Source organism: Aotus nancymaae, unplaced genomic scaffold (genome assembly GCF_030222135.1).
Source record: "Aotus nancymaae isolate 86718 unplaced genomic scaffold, 86718_ANA_hifiasm-v0.15.2.pri h1tg000012l, whole genome shotgun sequence".
Classification (NCBI taxonomy): Eukaryota; Metazoa; Chordata; class Mammalia; order Primates; family Aotidae; genus Aotus; species Aotus nancymaae.
In genome coordinates this window covers 22,807,446-22,822,687 of record NW_026988423.1, presented here as the reverse complement: position 1 = coordinate 22,822,687, position 15,242 = coordinate 22,807,446, and the positions used below count along the sequence as shown (strand labels likewise).

At 44.3% G+C, this 15,242-nt stretch overlaps 1 protein-coding gene across 3 annotated transcripts in view; it reads left to right on the top strand.

Moving 5' to 3' along the window:
• JAML (junction adhesion molecule like) overlaps positions 1 to 15,242 on the top strand; it is a 32,454-nt gene that overhangs the window by 11,464 nt on the left and 5,748 nt on the right. For all 3 annotated transcript variants that reach the window (XM_012470406.3, XM_012470408.3, XM_012470407.3), the window contains 5 exons: positions 2,145 to 2,299; positions 3,977 to 4,202; positions 8,788 to 8,897; positions 11,148 to 11,385; positions 14,277 to 14,415. In XM_012470406.3, the coding sequence (XP_012325829.1) occupies positions 2,145 to 2,299; positions 3,977 to 4,202; positions 8,788 to 8,897; positions 11,148 to 11,385; positions 14,277 to 14,415 (868 nt within the window). The remainder of the gene's footprint in view (positions 1 to 2,144; positions 2,300 to 3,976; positions 4,203 to 8,787; positions 8,898 to 11,147; positions 11,386 to 14,276; positions 14,416 to 15,242) is intronic.

Here is a 15,242-nt window from a genome sequence, read left to right as displayed (position 1 = left end):
CCAGTTTGTGGTGGTTTTCTTTGCCTGGGACTTTCCTCTTAACACTTCATCCCAGCAAGTCTGCCCAAGGCTTCCTTATCCTTCAAGTTTCCCCTTACGCTCCATTGCCTTCAGAGGAGCCTGACCTGACCATCTCCTTTGAGCAGATTAGTCTCCTGTTAACGCCTCCACCCAAGTGCTGCTTCTTGTTGCTCATCTCCATTGCTTTCTAAATTTTCATTCTTCTCCCTCATGCCTTTTTCTTTATCGTTTGGATGTAGTTCTGGAAGGAGAAGAAATTAATCAGTGCTCTGCTCTCATAGCCTTTTATTTTTTTCTTTATTATTATTTTTTGAACCGTGGACAGTGATTTAAACCGTGGCTCAGCAAATTACACAACAGGGTTGCCTTTGCTCCTATTCCAGGAAATACAGAGTGTGCACAAACATGCACACATGCACACATACACACCAAAATGGTGTGCATTAGAGAATTTTTCTCAGAGGAGCAGGGTTGGCTGGGTGTGGTGACTCAGGCCTATAATCCCAGCACTTTGGGAGACTGAGGCAGGCTGATCATGAGGTCAGGAGATCGAGACCATCCTGGCTAACACACTGAAACCCTCTATCTACTAAAAATATGAAATAAAATAGCTGGGTGTGGTGGTACACACCTGTAGTCCCAGCTACTTGGGAGGCTGAGGCAGGAGAATCGCTTGCACATGGGAGGCAGAGGTTGCAGTGAGCCAAGATCTTGCCACTGCACTCCAGGCTGGGTGACAGAGCGAGACTCCATCTAAAAAAAAAAAAGAAGAAGAAACAGCAGGGTTATAATGATCTCAGAAGGTATTTAGACATTTTCCCAGAGGTCTGTGGAGCAGCCTGCAGGTTTTTGCCCCCCGATCCAGAGAGCTAGCAGTCCAACCCCTGTATGTGGTAGCTTGCTGGCCCTGGGGGTTTCGTAGCTCTTTTGTGGAGCGTTTTTCCTTTCTTGCAGAAAGTCGCGTCTTCTTCAGCTGTTTCTCTACTAAGATTACCCTTCAAACATCAGTTTCTCTTTGCTTTGGTTGCTGTTGGTGCTTCCTAGCAGTTCTTTATTTAATTCTACATACAGTGTTCTTAATATTAAATTCGCTTATTACACTTTCAACCACACGTGGAGTTGCTCAATTCTTCCTTACGGGAAAATTCCAAATATTTGTTGGAGCTGATTTTGATTTCTTTCAAAATAATTCCCTCTGAAGGGTTTAGAGCTGGTGTTTTCTTTTGTGTCCTCCCTGCTGTGTGAGCCTGCCGTTGGGCAGGAAGTTAACTCTCTTTTCTCAGGGAAACAGCTTGGATGAAAAGACTGGCACATTTTCTGTTCATTCTCATCAGTTGGCTCTTCTCTGACATGAACTGGGTAGCATCTAAATGTGTCTTTTTTGATTTTGCTGTCTTTTTGCATAGAGCATATCTTGTGAAAACAGAAATATCCATGTAATGGTTTTGTCTTGTAGTGACCTTTTGAAATTGCTTGAGCAACATAGAGATAATGGACAGGGGTCCCTGTGTGAAGCACCTAGAGGCTGGAAAGCTGATGGCAAAGCTGGAGGATGAGGCAGGGAGAGGACAAACACAGTGCAAATGCAGGAGGAAAGCTGTGCTCTGTATTGGCCTAATTACAAGGACCTGCACTACAGCCAGAATCAGCCAGCAAATGCAGAGATAAGCTTTTGTAAAGAAACTAAAAGAAAGGGAAAAGAGGAAGTAAAGAAAAGATCTCTTTTCAGATAGGGAACCAGTTGGAGACTTAAAAGCAAGGAACATCCCATTTCCTGTTTGTGATAAGTGGATGTGGGTGTCTAAATGATATTCGGAAAGGAGAGACTTCCGGGTTTCCCTTCTTTCTTTAGAAAGGTTCCAGAAAAGCAGAAGGGACTAGATAAGAGGAGAGAGCCAGAGAGCATTTGTTGTAGTATGAAGATTGCAGAACCGTGCTGACGAGTCATATAGGTAACTAGAGGACAGGAATGCCATACTGCCTTTGAACGTGGGGCCTCTGAGGACTTTGACTATGTTGCATCATCCAGGGAGAGGGGTGTTTAGTACCCCATGATTGAAATTGATTTTTGTTGTTGAGGGTATTTGTCTAAATGATATGTCCTCTTGCCTTTGACTCTATAGATTATTCCTTGGGCCTGAATGACATGATTGTCTCCGCCCCTGAGCTAACAGTCCATGCGGGTGATTCAGCTCTGATGGGATGTGTTTTCCAGAGCACAGAAGACAAACGCATGATCAAGGTAGACTGGATGCTCTCATCAGGAGAGCACGCCAAGGTAACTCAGGGAAACATCACTGTGTAGTAGAAGGCCCTGACTGATGGTGTCAGGACGGTGGTGTGAGAGTCAGGCAGCAGGTGCCACTGGGAGGTGTTGCAAGGGTGGGGGTTGGAGCTTATCAGAACTGGGCCTCCTCCTAGCTCAGCCACTTGGCTGTTATCAGCTGGGCAAGTAAGTTACTCAATCTTGCTGATCTTAGCCTCCTGAGCTGTGAAAAGGAAGGCAATTACAATAATGGTAATGCTTACCTTTCAAGTAGTTAAGGGGCTAATGGGAGACACACACATGAAATGGGAGGTTCCTTGCTCTTGCATATGAAATTCTTTTAGTTTCCTTCCTTCATCTCTACCCTTTGTTAAGAGGCAGAAGTGGGTGAGAGGGGTAAATTCCCGGGTTCTAGAAGTGAGAGCTCTGACCTAGGTGTAAGAACTATACCACAGTGATCTTTCTTGAGGTGGGAAGGAGGACAGATTCTTTCAATGTTTCACTGCTCCATTTATGTAGTGGGGAATCATCTTTGTGGCTGCTTAAAGTGTTGGGATTAGTAGATGCAGTGTGGTTAGGTGAGAGTCTTTCATGGAGCTCTTTGGAGTGGGGAACAGTGTTTTAAGCCTCATCAGAGAGTCTGTATAGATACTTGTATATCAGGATCATTTGTGAACAACGTCCCAAGTAGTTTGTTACTAACATAAAGTCCCAATGTTTGCAAATAAAATGTTGTTCTTGTAGCTCAGAGCATATTCCCTGTTGTCCCTATAATGCTACCTCTCACTCAAATTTTTATTGCCCTTTATTTTTATAAGAAGGATAGGCCCATGGTGTAAGTAAAAATAAGAATTTCTGCTGGGTGTGGTGGCTCGCATGTGTCATCCCAGCACTTTGGGAGGCTGAGGTGGGTGGATCTCTTGAGCTCAAGAGTTCGAGACCAGCCCGGGCAACATGGCAAAACCCATCTCTACAAAAAAAAAACCAAACACAAAAATTAGCTGGCTGTGGTGGCATGTACCTGTAGTTCCAGCTACCTGGGAGGCTGAGGTGGGAGGATCACCTGAGCCCAGGAGGTCGAGGCTGAAGTGAGCTATGATTGTGCCACTGTAGTCCAGCCGGGGTGACAGGAAAACAAGCCAAAACCAAGACCAAAAACAAAAGAATTCCCCAGGGCCCAGCCTGTGAGCATTCCCTGTGGATGACTCCTTCTTTTGTGTTACGATACTGCTGCCGGGAGGAGGGTAGAAATGAGAGGAATGGCAGCCAGCCGGCCATCCCTGGAATTCTCACACCAACACCACCCACGGCACTAGTGAAAATAGATCATGCATTTGAATGCCATCTAATCTGGGGCTGTGGCAGAAAATAGAGTGAAAATTCGAGATGTTTTTCAAAAGTTGTAAGTTTAAAACGGTAGAGTGATCTTCAGAGTGGGTGCTGTATTTTACCTTAAACTGTAAGAAATAAAATGTGGACCGCATTTCTCCATTTGTCTTTGTAGAAAGTGAGTTGCAGAGCTTATGCAAGTTAGACTGTTGCCTGGCACATTATTAACTGGGTACCAAGTACTTTTGGATCATGATCATGATGCTGGCTCTGCTGCCTCCACGTAACAGAGCCTTTGGGATCTAGGCTCCTCGGTCCGGCACCTGTTTTGATTTTCTCCAACACTGTTTTGCCCTTCAGGATGAATACGTGCTGTACTATTACTCCAATCTCAGTGTGCCTACGGGGCGCTTCCAGAGCCGTGCACATTTGGTGGGGGACATCTTACGCAATGATGGATCTCTCCTGCTACAAGATGTGCAAGAGGCTGACCAGGGAACCTACACCTGCGAAATCCGCCTGGAAAGGGAGAGCCGGGTGCTCAAGAAGGCGGTGGTGCTGCACGTGCTCCCAGAGGAGCCCAAAGGTATGCAAATGCTTCCTTAAAGAGGGCCAAGGGGCAAGAGATTTTATGTGCAGGACGCAAGGAAACTGATTTTCTTGAGCAAATGCCTCCCTTTGGGCTAAGTACTTACCACAGACTGAATCTTCAATAAATGATCATAATTATTTCAGTCAATAAAAATAAGTTATTTTATTAAATAAAATATTTATAGTTATTTTATTATTACTTTAAACATACTTTCTCCTCGGAAAAGCCCCGTAAAGGATGTTTTGTTCACATGTGTCCAAATATGTTTTGGGTACGTATTTATTAAATGGCATGACTAGTACTCAAACCCTGGCACCTCTGACAACGAAGTCCATGTTCTTTTTACTATGCCCTAATACCTTTCATCAGTTATCCACATTGAGGCTACATCTGTATTTTATAGGTACCCTATGTTAGGTGTTCTTGGGGGTGTAAAAGAAATGAGCAGGATAGGCACAGTGGCTCATGCCTGTTAATTCTAGCATTTTGGGAGCCTGAGGCAGGAGGATTACTTGAGTCCAGGGGTTCAAGGCTGCAGTAAGCTATGCTGGCACCACTGCATTCTAGCCTGGGTGATGGAGCAAGAATCTATCTAAAAAGAAAAGAAAAAAAGAAAGAAAGAAAAAGAAAAAGGCTGGGTGTGATGGCTCATGCCTGTAATCCTAGTCCTTTGGGAACCCAAGGTGGGAGGATCACTTGAGGCCAGTTTAAGACTAGCTTGGGCAACATGGCAAGACCCTGTGTCTACAAAACAAACAAACAAAAAAACAAAAAAGCTGGGCATGATGGCACACAACTGTGGTCTCAGGTACTGGGGAGACTGAGGTGAGAGGATCACTTGAGCCCAGGAAGTGGAGGCTGCAGTGAGCTGTGATTGCACCACTGCACTCCAGCCTGGGTGACAGAGCCAAGACCCTGTCTCAAGAAAGAAAGAAAGAGAGAAAGAAAGAGAGAAAGAGAGAAAGAAAGAGAGAAAAAGGAGCGCTAGGCAGGGCATCTCTGAAAAAAGGCATTAAAAAAAAAAGAAAAAAAGGAGCAGATCTTTCTAACTCTTCTTTACACTTTATTTTCCCATTTTTAAGTGGAGGGAATGGCTTCAGTAGATGGGTGGTTTTAAAATTTGTGCTCTGTAGAACCTTAAGCTCCAAAGAACATGAAGGGTAAGACCAGGGCAGGGGGTTGGTAGCAGACATGCCTGCCCAGATAGGACCCCAGGCTCCTACCTGTATCACAGCATAAGTCCTTTTCCTTTTTCCTGTTGTATTCATTGTGCTGCCAGGTAAGATGTGATGTGAATAAGGATTCTTGTGCTTACAAGCAGTTTAAAAGAGAGAGCATAGGCTGTGGTGGCCTGAGTCATTTAGAAAGTTTTTTTGCTGCTTTGACTGGGTATTAGTTGAAAGAAATGCAGCTGAGACTGTAATCAAAGGAGGCATTATGCTTCCAAAAAAATCTCAAAAGTATTGCAAGCAACTGTAGAAGCTGTTGTATTCGGCTCTAAGGGAAAGGGTGGAGAGATTCAACCAGTTAGCCTGAAAGCTGGAGATAAAATTCTTCCCCCAGAATCTAGAATATGGAGGCACCAAAGTAGTTCTGGACAACAGGGATCATTTCTTATGTAGAGATGGTGGCATTCTTGGAAAGTATATAGACCGAAACAAATCATTACTGAAAGGGCCTCATGTGAAGCTACTTATTCCACTGGAGTTCTGAAATCTTTCATCATGTAAAAGATTTCCCTGTCTGTCTTTTATAATAAACTAATGATATTCCAACTAACATTAGTCAGTGTCTCTAAAATTTAGTTTTGCTTATTGATATAAACACTTACAAATAAAAATAAGTAAATGGAAGTGAAGGTTTGCAAGCCACAGAACTAGAAGCTTTCTTTGAGAGTGTGGAATAGAAGGAACAGTCTGTGACCCAGAAAAGCTTGCAATGTAGTTAGGGAACTAGAATCTGGGGCCATTTCCTGCCTGCAGCTAGCTTAGGTCCTTAGCATCCAGCTTTATTAATGAGCTTCTCTGGTGCACCCTGCTTTCCTCTCATGACACTCATCATACCCATTCACTTGTGTCTTCCCTGCTTGCCTGGTGCGGCCCCTGGCACAGAGTAAGCAATTAATAAGCATTTGTGGAATGAATAAAATTACGGAGTTAGCATCCCTTCCTTGAATCTGATTTCTAAAAAATGGAGTTGTAGGAGGTAGCCTCTGGCCCCTCTCCTAGTTATCCTACTTTTTTTCATTGCCATTTTTCTCTTAATTTCAAAGCTCTGGTTCTCCAGGAAGAAGACACAAATCAGATGCCGGTGCCAAAGGATTCTATCTCCCTCTCTCTCTCTCTCTTTTTTTTTTTTAGGTAGAGTCTTGCTCTGTCACCCAGGCTCTGGAGTACAGTGGTGTGATCATGGCTTACTGTAGCCTTGAACTCCTGAGCTCAAGTGATTCTCCTACCTCAACCTCTTGAGTAGCTAGGTCCACAAGTGTGCATCACCATGCCCAGCTTCTTTTTTGTTTGTTTTTTTAAGTAGAGACGGGGTTTTCCTACGTTGCCCAGGCCAGTCTCAAACCCCTGGACGCGAGTGATCTTCCTGTCTCAGCCTCCCAAAATTGCTGGGATTGCAAAGGATTCTCTTTTTGCTTCCTTTTTCTGCCTTTGGTCTCTAATGCTGTACCTGAACACTTGTCCATACTGGCCTTTTTCTGCTTAGAAGAGACACAGAGGGAACCACAAGGAGTCAATTTCAAGCGCTGAGGAATCCATGGAAATAGGCTAAGGCAGTGTTAGAGGTAGTCAGGTATTTCCCCAGTGGCTAGTGGAGGAAGCCACTAGGGAAATAGTATTTTTTTTCTTCCAGCCAGAATGGGAATAGATCCAACCCCTAACAATTTTGCCTAGTGAAAGGTGCTCCAACTTGCTGTATGTAAGTTGCCTCCATTGATGTGGAAACTCCATTTTTTGCAGTCATCTATAACTTTTTCTACAAAGTTTACCCTTCAGTTGACAATCTCTCTGTGATTCTACCGCTTCAATTCTTTTTTCATAGTTCTTAAATAGTATAGACAAAAATAGTAATAACATTAATGTCCTATACTTTTGTTTTAGAATCAGCCATCCTTTTGCTTACGTGGGGTACCACAGTAGAGTGAGTGAGAAAACTCAGGCTTTGCTTTTACTTAGGCCTGGGCTTAAATGTTGGCTTTACCTTTTACTGGCCATGTGGTATTGGGCTCCTTTACTTTCCTTCTCTGTAAAATGGGAGAATAATCATGCAAACCTCAAAATATTGTAATGACTAACTGATCTGCCGTGTAAAGGGTGTCTGGCACATGGCTGGTGCATTGAAAGGACTCAGAATGTTCTCTTGTTATTATCGCATTTAAAAAATAGAATTTAGTTCTTAATGTGCTTGTAGATTTAAAGGGAGTTTCCTTCCTTACTGGTATTCTTTGGAGTAAATTTTTTATCGCTTTCAAAATAATTCCTTCCATAGAGTTTAAGTTCATAATATTTTCTTTTTCTTTCCTCCTATTGTGCATTTCTCCTGCTGGACAGGAAGTTACTGTTCTCCCAGGGAAACAATTTGGATGAAAGGTTGGCTTATGCACTCTGTTCCCTCATGAGCTTTGCTTAACACTCTTTTGAAGGCACTCTGTGCATTTAAGACCTAGGTTTGTGTCTTCTTAATACACCACCCTGCCTTTCATGGCTTAATCAACTTTGTGGTTGATTTGTATACAACATGACAGAAAAATCAGAAACGTCTGTCTACGTCTTTTCTTTTTCATGAGCCTCTTAAAATGACTTATGTAATAAACATATGGTGGGTCAGCTGCTTGTACAATAGGCAGAAGGAAGAGCCTAGGAGTTGGAAAGCCAGAAGCAGGGGAAGGGGGTCAAGTGGGGAGGGTGGGAGCAGGATTAAAACAGAAAGAAAAGTCAAGGAGAAAGCTCTTTTGTCTTGACCTAATTAGCAAGGAGTCCTGTGACTTGTACTGAGGCCAGAACTAAGTCCTAGAATAAAAGAAAAATAATAGAAGAAGTTGAAGAAAGTTATCCATGGTTCATTTTTGGTAGAGCCAGTGGGTTAAATATAAGAATGAGAGTTCTATAACTTTCCACTTCCTGTTTATGCTAAGCAGATGTTGGTGTCTAAGATGATGAGCACAAAGTGGGGGCTTTGAGATTTTCCATACTTCCTTTAGTACAAACTTGATGTGGAATTAGAGTTCATGGAAGGAATTCTGGAAAAGGGGAAAGAGAAAGGAATTAAAGAGGACCAGAAAGTGTTTATTGAAATATGGAGACAGCAGAAACCCTCGGGCTTGGTACATGTGGGCAGTTAGAAGGTATTCTCATTTTGGGGACGATGGTGGCTGGTCTGTGGGAGGGGTCTCTGAGTACTTTGCCTAACTGGAATCATCTGGATCACCTACAGAGCGAATATGTACAGTGTTTGGTGGTGACAGTGATTTTTGCTGCTGAGGGTCTTTGGCTAAACATGATCTCTTTTAGAAATTCTTTGATTTCTATAGATTATAACTTGTGTCTGACTTGATGTACTGTTTTATCCTCAGAGTTCATGGTCCGTGTGGGTGAATTGACTAAGATGAGATGTGTTTTCCAGAGCACAGAAGAAAAACACATGACCAAGGTAGAATGGATGTTTTCAGGACAGCGTGCCAAGGTAACATGGAGGAAACATCACTCGTGTTATAGAAGGCTCTGGCTGATGGTGTTAGGACAGACGTAGACTCAGGCACGTGAGGAGGTGTTGCAAGAGCCTAGGGTTTGGGGCTTGTCAGAACTGGACCTTCTTCTAGCAATTTCAGCTTTCTGGTGGGAAAGATAACTCCAATGAAGGAGAAGGAGAAGGAGAAGGAGGAGGAGGAGGAGGAAGTTGTTGATGATGATGCTTAACTTTTAGATGCTGATATGAGATTGTACATGTAAAGCATTTTGTACATGACTTGGCCACTGCATTTTTGTTTTCTTCTTCCTCCATTTTCCTTTTTATAGAGGCCATGGGAGAATGAGGGAGATGACTTTTGTGGCTCAGCAAGGAAAGCAATGGGCTAGGCATAAAAGTGATTACACTTTTATTCTTACTGGGGTTAGTTCTGTGAGTTTTTATCTGTGCTTCATTGCCCCATTTATGTGATGGAGGGACTTTTGATTGGTACTTCGCATGTTGGGATTGATTGATCCTGGGGGCCAGGGTGAGGGGTATTTCATGGGAACTCTATAAAGCAGTAAACAGCAAGTTCTTTCATTAGACCAGTAGATCTCAATCATGATGTGGTCATATATTTATGGCTCAACATGTGTCGTGGGGATATCCCAAGTAACTTGTTACTAATAAAAGTTAAGGTGCAAAATTTATTAAAGACTAACTTATACAAATTAAAACATATCCCAGGTCATCTCTCTAACAAAGTCATTTGCACTCATTTGATTCCTCTGTGGTATCTGAGTGGGTCACAGTGGGTGATATCATGGTGGAGTATGGGGAACTACATGTGGTCCCAGGTTCACTTCTGAGAGCTTGTCGTGCATGTAAATGTCATCCAGTGAGTAATTCACAGGAGAAAATAGGATGAGAGTTGACATTTTAAGGTTGTGAATTTGAATCAAGAGAGACAAAATGTTGGGGGCCAGGTCACTTCATTCGTGTTTGTGTCTACACACTCATTAAAAGCTATAAAAAAGCAATCTACATGTCTTTTTTTTTTAATGCCAACATTCATTTAACAAGTTATTTTTAAAGCATTTGCTATATGATGAATACTCAAAGCCCCTGTCCTGATGGGAAACTGACAACCAAGGTGGAGGGGGATACACAGTAAAATAATAAAGCAGCATGTAATATATCAGGCAATAGTGAGAGCCTATGGGGAACAATAAAGATGGTTTTGTGGTTTTTATTATGTGTGTGCTTGGGGAGGCCTCACCGAGATGGCACTTATGCAGAGGTGTGAAGGAAGTGAGGAAGTGAACCCTGCATATGTCTGGCGGGGAAGAGTGTTCTTGCAGTCATAGACAGTAGCAAGTGCAAAGGCCCTGAGGTCAGTATGCAAGGAGCAGCCAAGAGCTCCATGTAGCTCGAGTGAAGTGACCCAAGTAGGTGAGGGAAGAGCAACTAGAATTGAAGTCAGAGAGGAAAAGGGAGATGGGCTGGGTCATGCAGGGCCTTACATTTTAGTAGAAATGAGAGTGGGGCCATGAAGGGTTTTGATCACAGGAGTAACATGAGTTAACTTACATTTTTAAAGGCTCATCTGCTGAAAATAGATTGTCATAGAGAATAAGCAGAGAGACAAGTAAGAAAGCTGTTGCAGGAATCCAGGTGAGAGATGGGCTGGACCAGAATGGCATCAGTGGAGGAGGTGGGACTGGCTGCATTGGGAATATATTTTGAAGGCAGAGGTGATAGGATTTGCTGAGGGATTAGATGTGAGTTGTTCCAGAAAGAGAGGAATTAAGAATGACTCCAAGATTTTTAGCCTGAGTATCTGGCAGAAGGCATTGCCACGTGCCGAAATGGGGTAGACTGGAAAGAACTGGTTTGGGGGGAAATGACGAGTTCAGTTTTAGACGTGTTTCAGGTTCCCGTTGGAAATCCAACTAGAAGTGTCATCAGGAATAAAAGTATGCTGCTTTTCTTATTGAAAAAGTACACAAAATGAAAGTCCTCCTTTTCGCATCCCTCTGTTCAGATGGAAAAACTGTTCATGGTTTGGTGATGTCCTTCACAAGTACACACGCATGCACATGTGTGTATGCACGACTCTGTGTTATTTAATGCTTTCTGATAATACCCTTACTGCCTTCACCTAGCAGGGCCTTGGGAGTCCTGAGATCTTCCCTCCCCCATCTTCCCTCCTCCCTCCTCCCCTCCAGTCCTCACAAGCTCATACTTTTTCCCTTTCCCTTCTAGGAGGAGATTGTGTTACGCTACTCCCACAAACTCAGGATGACTAGGGGTTACTCCCAGAGCTGGGGCCACTTCCAGAATCGTGTGGAACTGGTCGGGGACATTTTCCGCAATGATGGTTCCATCATGCTTCAAGGAGTGAGGGAGTCTGATGGAGGAAACTACACCTGCAGTATCTACCTAGGGGACCTGGTGTTCAAGAAAACCATTGTGCTGCATGTGAACCCGGAACAGCCTCGAAGTATCTAACATTTGGCCGGGGAGCGCTGAGGGACCTCCTGGCTGGGGTGCATGGGGCCAGAACTAGAGTGAGGCGGAGAGGCTCCTAGGATGCAAATTGAAGGAGGCATCCCTCTCAGGTGCTGACTCTGGCCTTGCACAACCCTGAGAATGATGCCTCCTTAGAGGTGGCTCCTCAGGTACCTGACTTGCCTCACCCTAGTTCTGGCCCTGCTTCTAGGTCAAGGAGAGGGGAGCTAATGTAGTGAATACCAACCCTCTGCCAGACCCCCTCATTGCCAGGGTCATTTACTGATGTAAAGATACAGGAGCTCAGGGAAGGATCGGAGTTGATGTCCAAAGTCAGCATACTTGGCTGCATGGGAAAGCAAGTGTGGTATGCTCTATAGTGGAGCAGGAAATGACCTTAAGCTAGTGAGAGACAGCCAGGAACAGAGAGAAACAGGAAGGCACCAGAACTAAAAATGGAGGGGTTTTCTGATCAGAGGTTCTGGATTCTGGCAAACAGTGTGCATCAAGGCCAGAGGTGTGTAGGAGAGGAAAGACTCAATTGTGTTGACAGAGAGAGGTTGATAAGTGAGAGGTTAAAGTTAAACCATAACCCGTTAGCAGTCAGGATGTGGCCTGTGGACTTTGCCTCTCTCTGGGGCCTTCAGGAGTTGGCTGTGGTTGGTTGGGGGCGGGGAAGATGGGTGAGGATGGAACATACCTCATACCTCAGGCCAGAGACTTAAGTCTGTGGAGGCACCTTGTCTCCAGCTGGAGAGGAGAGCAGGGCAGATGGGTTTCTTAAAGAACCATCATCTCTCTGTGTGCTTCATTCTCAGAAGTCCAATTCACAGAGAAAATATGAGCCATTACGGGGGCTCATGCAGCTTCTCCACCCACAAACATATCTGTCTCCATTCTTATTTCTGCCCTGACATCTGGAGGCAGAGGAGGGTCCCTTCTGCTCTTCCAGGTGGCCTCCTTCTCAGGAGCCTTACAGCGTGGCTCTTTGAGCTCTCACTTTCTATTGGTTCTACCATTCAACAGAACAGTGGCTCAATTCTACCACTTACCTACTTCAGCTCCATTCTATGTCTTCCTTTCTCTAAAGACTGCTTTCCTGAGATACAATTCACATACTATACAATTTGCCCATTTAAAGTGTTCAGCTCAATGGTTTTAATACATTCAGAGCTGTATAACCACCACCACAATCATGTATTTCTTTCTCAACATAGCCAAATCATTGCTAAAGGCCTGTGTTTGGTGTCTCACTGTCTCATCTCCCATTAACTCCTCAGTGCACTGCATTCTGGCTTCTTTTATCTCTACTCTAGCTTAGATCACCATTGGCACTCCCATTATCCATCCTCAGCCTTCTGAACCTCGGTAGCATTGGACACTATATTCCATATGCATTCTATGTTGGACACAATCCCACACACACCCACGCATATATACAGTCAACTCTACACAAGTTTCCCACAAATCCTTCAAATGCAACATGTCTAAACCTACCCCTACACACCCTCCTCAGCCCATCTCCCCCACTTCAGTTGTCTAACTAGATGCCTGGGGTGTGCTCGATTCTTTCTCTTTCCCAGACCCCTCATCTAACAGGTCAACAAGACCTTGACTTCTACTACAGACTCTTGAAGTTGTCTTCCTTCCAGTCTGTCTCTGCTGCCTTAGTTCTGGCTGTCTTTATCTCTGTCTTGAACTGTAGGCCTCTAACCAGTCTCTGCTTTCACTCTTAGCCACTGCTCCTCATTCTTCATATGGCTCTTGGTGGCATCTTTCTAAATCACATTCAGAACTTTCTCTTCCACTGCTTATAATCTTTCAATGGTTTTTCCATCACCTGCAGAAAAATGCCAGATTCTTGGTTGAGATAGTCAAGGTCCTTCCTGACTTGGACCCTGTCATCTCTCGAGCACACCCACAGATGCCACCTTTGTGCCAGACCCATTGAACTCTCTCAAGTGTCTAAAGCCACCATTCTGTCAGGCCTCCAGACCTCATGCAGAACATCCACTCTGCATGGGGGAGCAGGCATATGGGTTTCTTAAAGAACCATCATCTCTCTGTGCGCTTCATTCTCAGAAGTCCGATTCACAGAGAAAATACGAGTCCTTCCCCATATTGGGTATGTCTGCCCAAAACTGGACGTTTCCTATAAGTCTCGGGTTAAATGTTGGAACTTTTGCTGGCAAATTCTCATTTGCTGCACGTAGAATTGGGCACTCTTTTCTGTGCCCCTCTGTTCCCCATGCAGACTTCTCTTGTAGCACCTAGAGCAGTGTGTGGTTTTCTGTTGACGTGTTTGTCTCCTTCTTTGGAAGCAGAGACCACACATCATTTGTCTCTGAATCCCCTGTACCTAGTGCTGACTGGCACTGAGGAGGCGTTTGCTTTATGTATTTAGAAAGAACCGAGCAGATGAGTAGAAGGTACCGTATGGGCAGAAGTTCCTCTGAAGGCTTTACTTGGTATCATCACAGTGGGGCTGAGTCTTGTGGCATGTGTTCTTTTGAAAGCAATTACTTGCCCTTAGGGAGGTCAGCAGCCTCTGAGATGCCTGTTATTTCTCAGTCACTTGATAAGCTAAATTTTAGAATAGAATTGTTGATGTGAAAGGAAACTTTTACAGGTGAAGTGCTAGCCTCTTCTCCCACCCACCTTAATCTGCATTTTAGGGTAAACAGGGGGGTTAGACTTTGGTTCTCAATCTCATGGAGACAGCGTCCCCAGTGTCCAGATATGGGGTGGAGTCTGGTCTTCCCCTCCACTGGGAAGACCAGTCCTGGCCTGGCTGCTGCTGGTGCTATGTGGTATAGGGCTGTGGGGCTCTCAGCTCTTTGCTAAGGTATTGAGACCCTCTCCGTGTTTTTCTCCTTTCCCAAGCACTGGTGACCCCGGCAGCCCTGAGGCCTGTGGTCCTGGGTGGTAATCAGCTGGTGATCATCGTGGGGATTGTGTGTGCCACAATCGTGCTGCTCCCTGTTCTGATATTGATTGTGAAAAGGACCTGTAGGAATAAGAGGTACACGGCTGCCCCCATCCCTTGGGTTGGGAGGTTGGGGGTTCAGGGCTGCCTCTACCCCAAAGTGGAAGAGGGTGATAGGGCCCTACCTATGCCATTCTCAGAGAAGGGGATATTTTTAAATGGAATCATCTGTGGTTGTCAAATGAGATGTCACCATATAGTAACCCTGCCCGTTTTGCTCACTGTGCCCCCAAAAAGACTTGGATGTTCCTATGCTATCCTCATTCACTTTGGTATTATGTAAAGACTACAAATGCCCTTAGAAATGGGGGTTTCAGTAGGGCATAATTCAGAGTATAAATCTTACGCAAGTACTATCGTGGTACCATTCACTACCTAAGAGAAATGATTTTTAAATTATCCACACTACGTTCTGCATAGAAGCTAAGATCTTGAGGGTTGCCAGTGGTTTTATCTAAAAGACCACATTCTAATTCTGAGACGTGATTTTTGAATGGGTGCCTTCAGGTTCTAAGTGAATTATTGTTAAAATGGGCTTTTAAAGGCCTGAATTTCATCAGTAGTTCTCCCAGAGTTTCAGAAGTGCCTAGATGCTCCAACAGGGATATTAGTGTTCCACTGGCTGTTGGCAGATCCATGTCCCTCAGTTTATCCAGCTATCAATGGAATATGTTGGTAGTGCAGATTGACTCATTAAAATAGTGTCAGTGGGAAAGGGCCTCATGGATAATCCTGACTTTTGAGTGTTCTTTCCCAGTGGGTCATGGATCCTGCAGAAAAACACTTGTGCCTGCTGGGCTTTCACTTCCACTCCCTAGGGCTTTCTGATTTTTGAACTTGGCTGCCTCTCTGAAGGTCTTTGC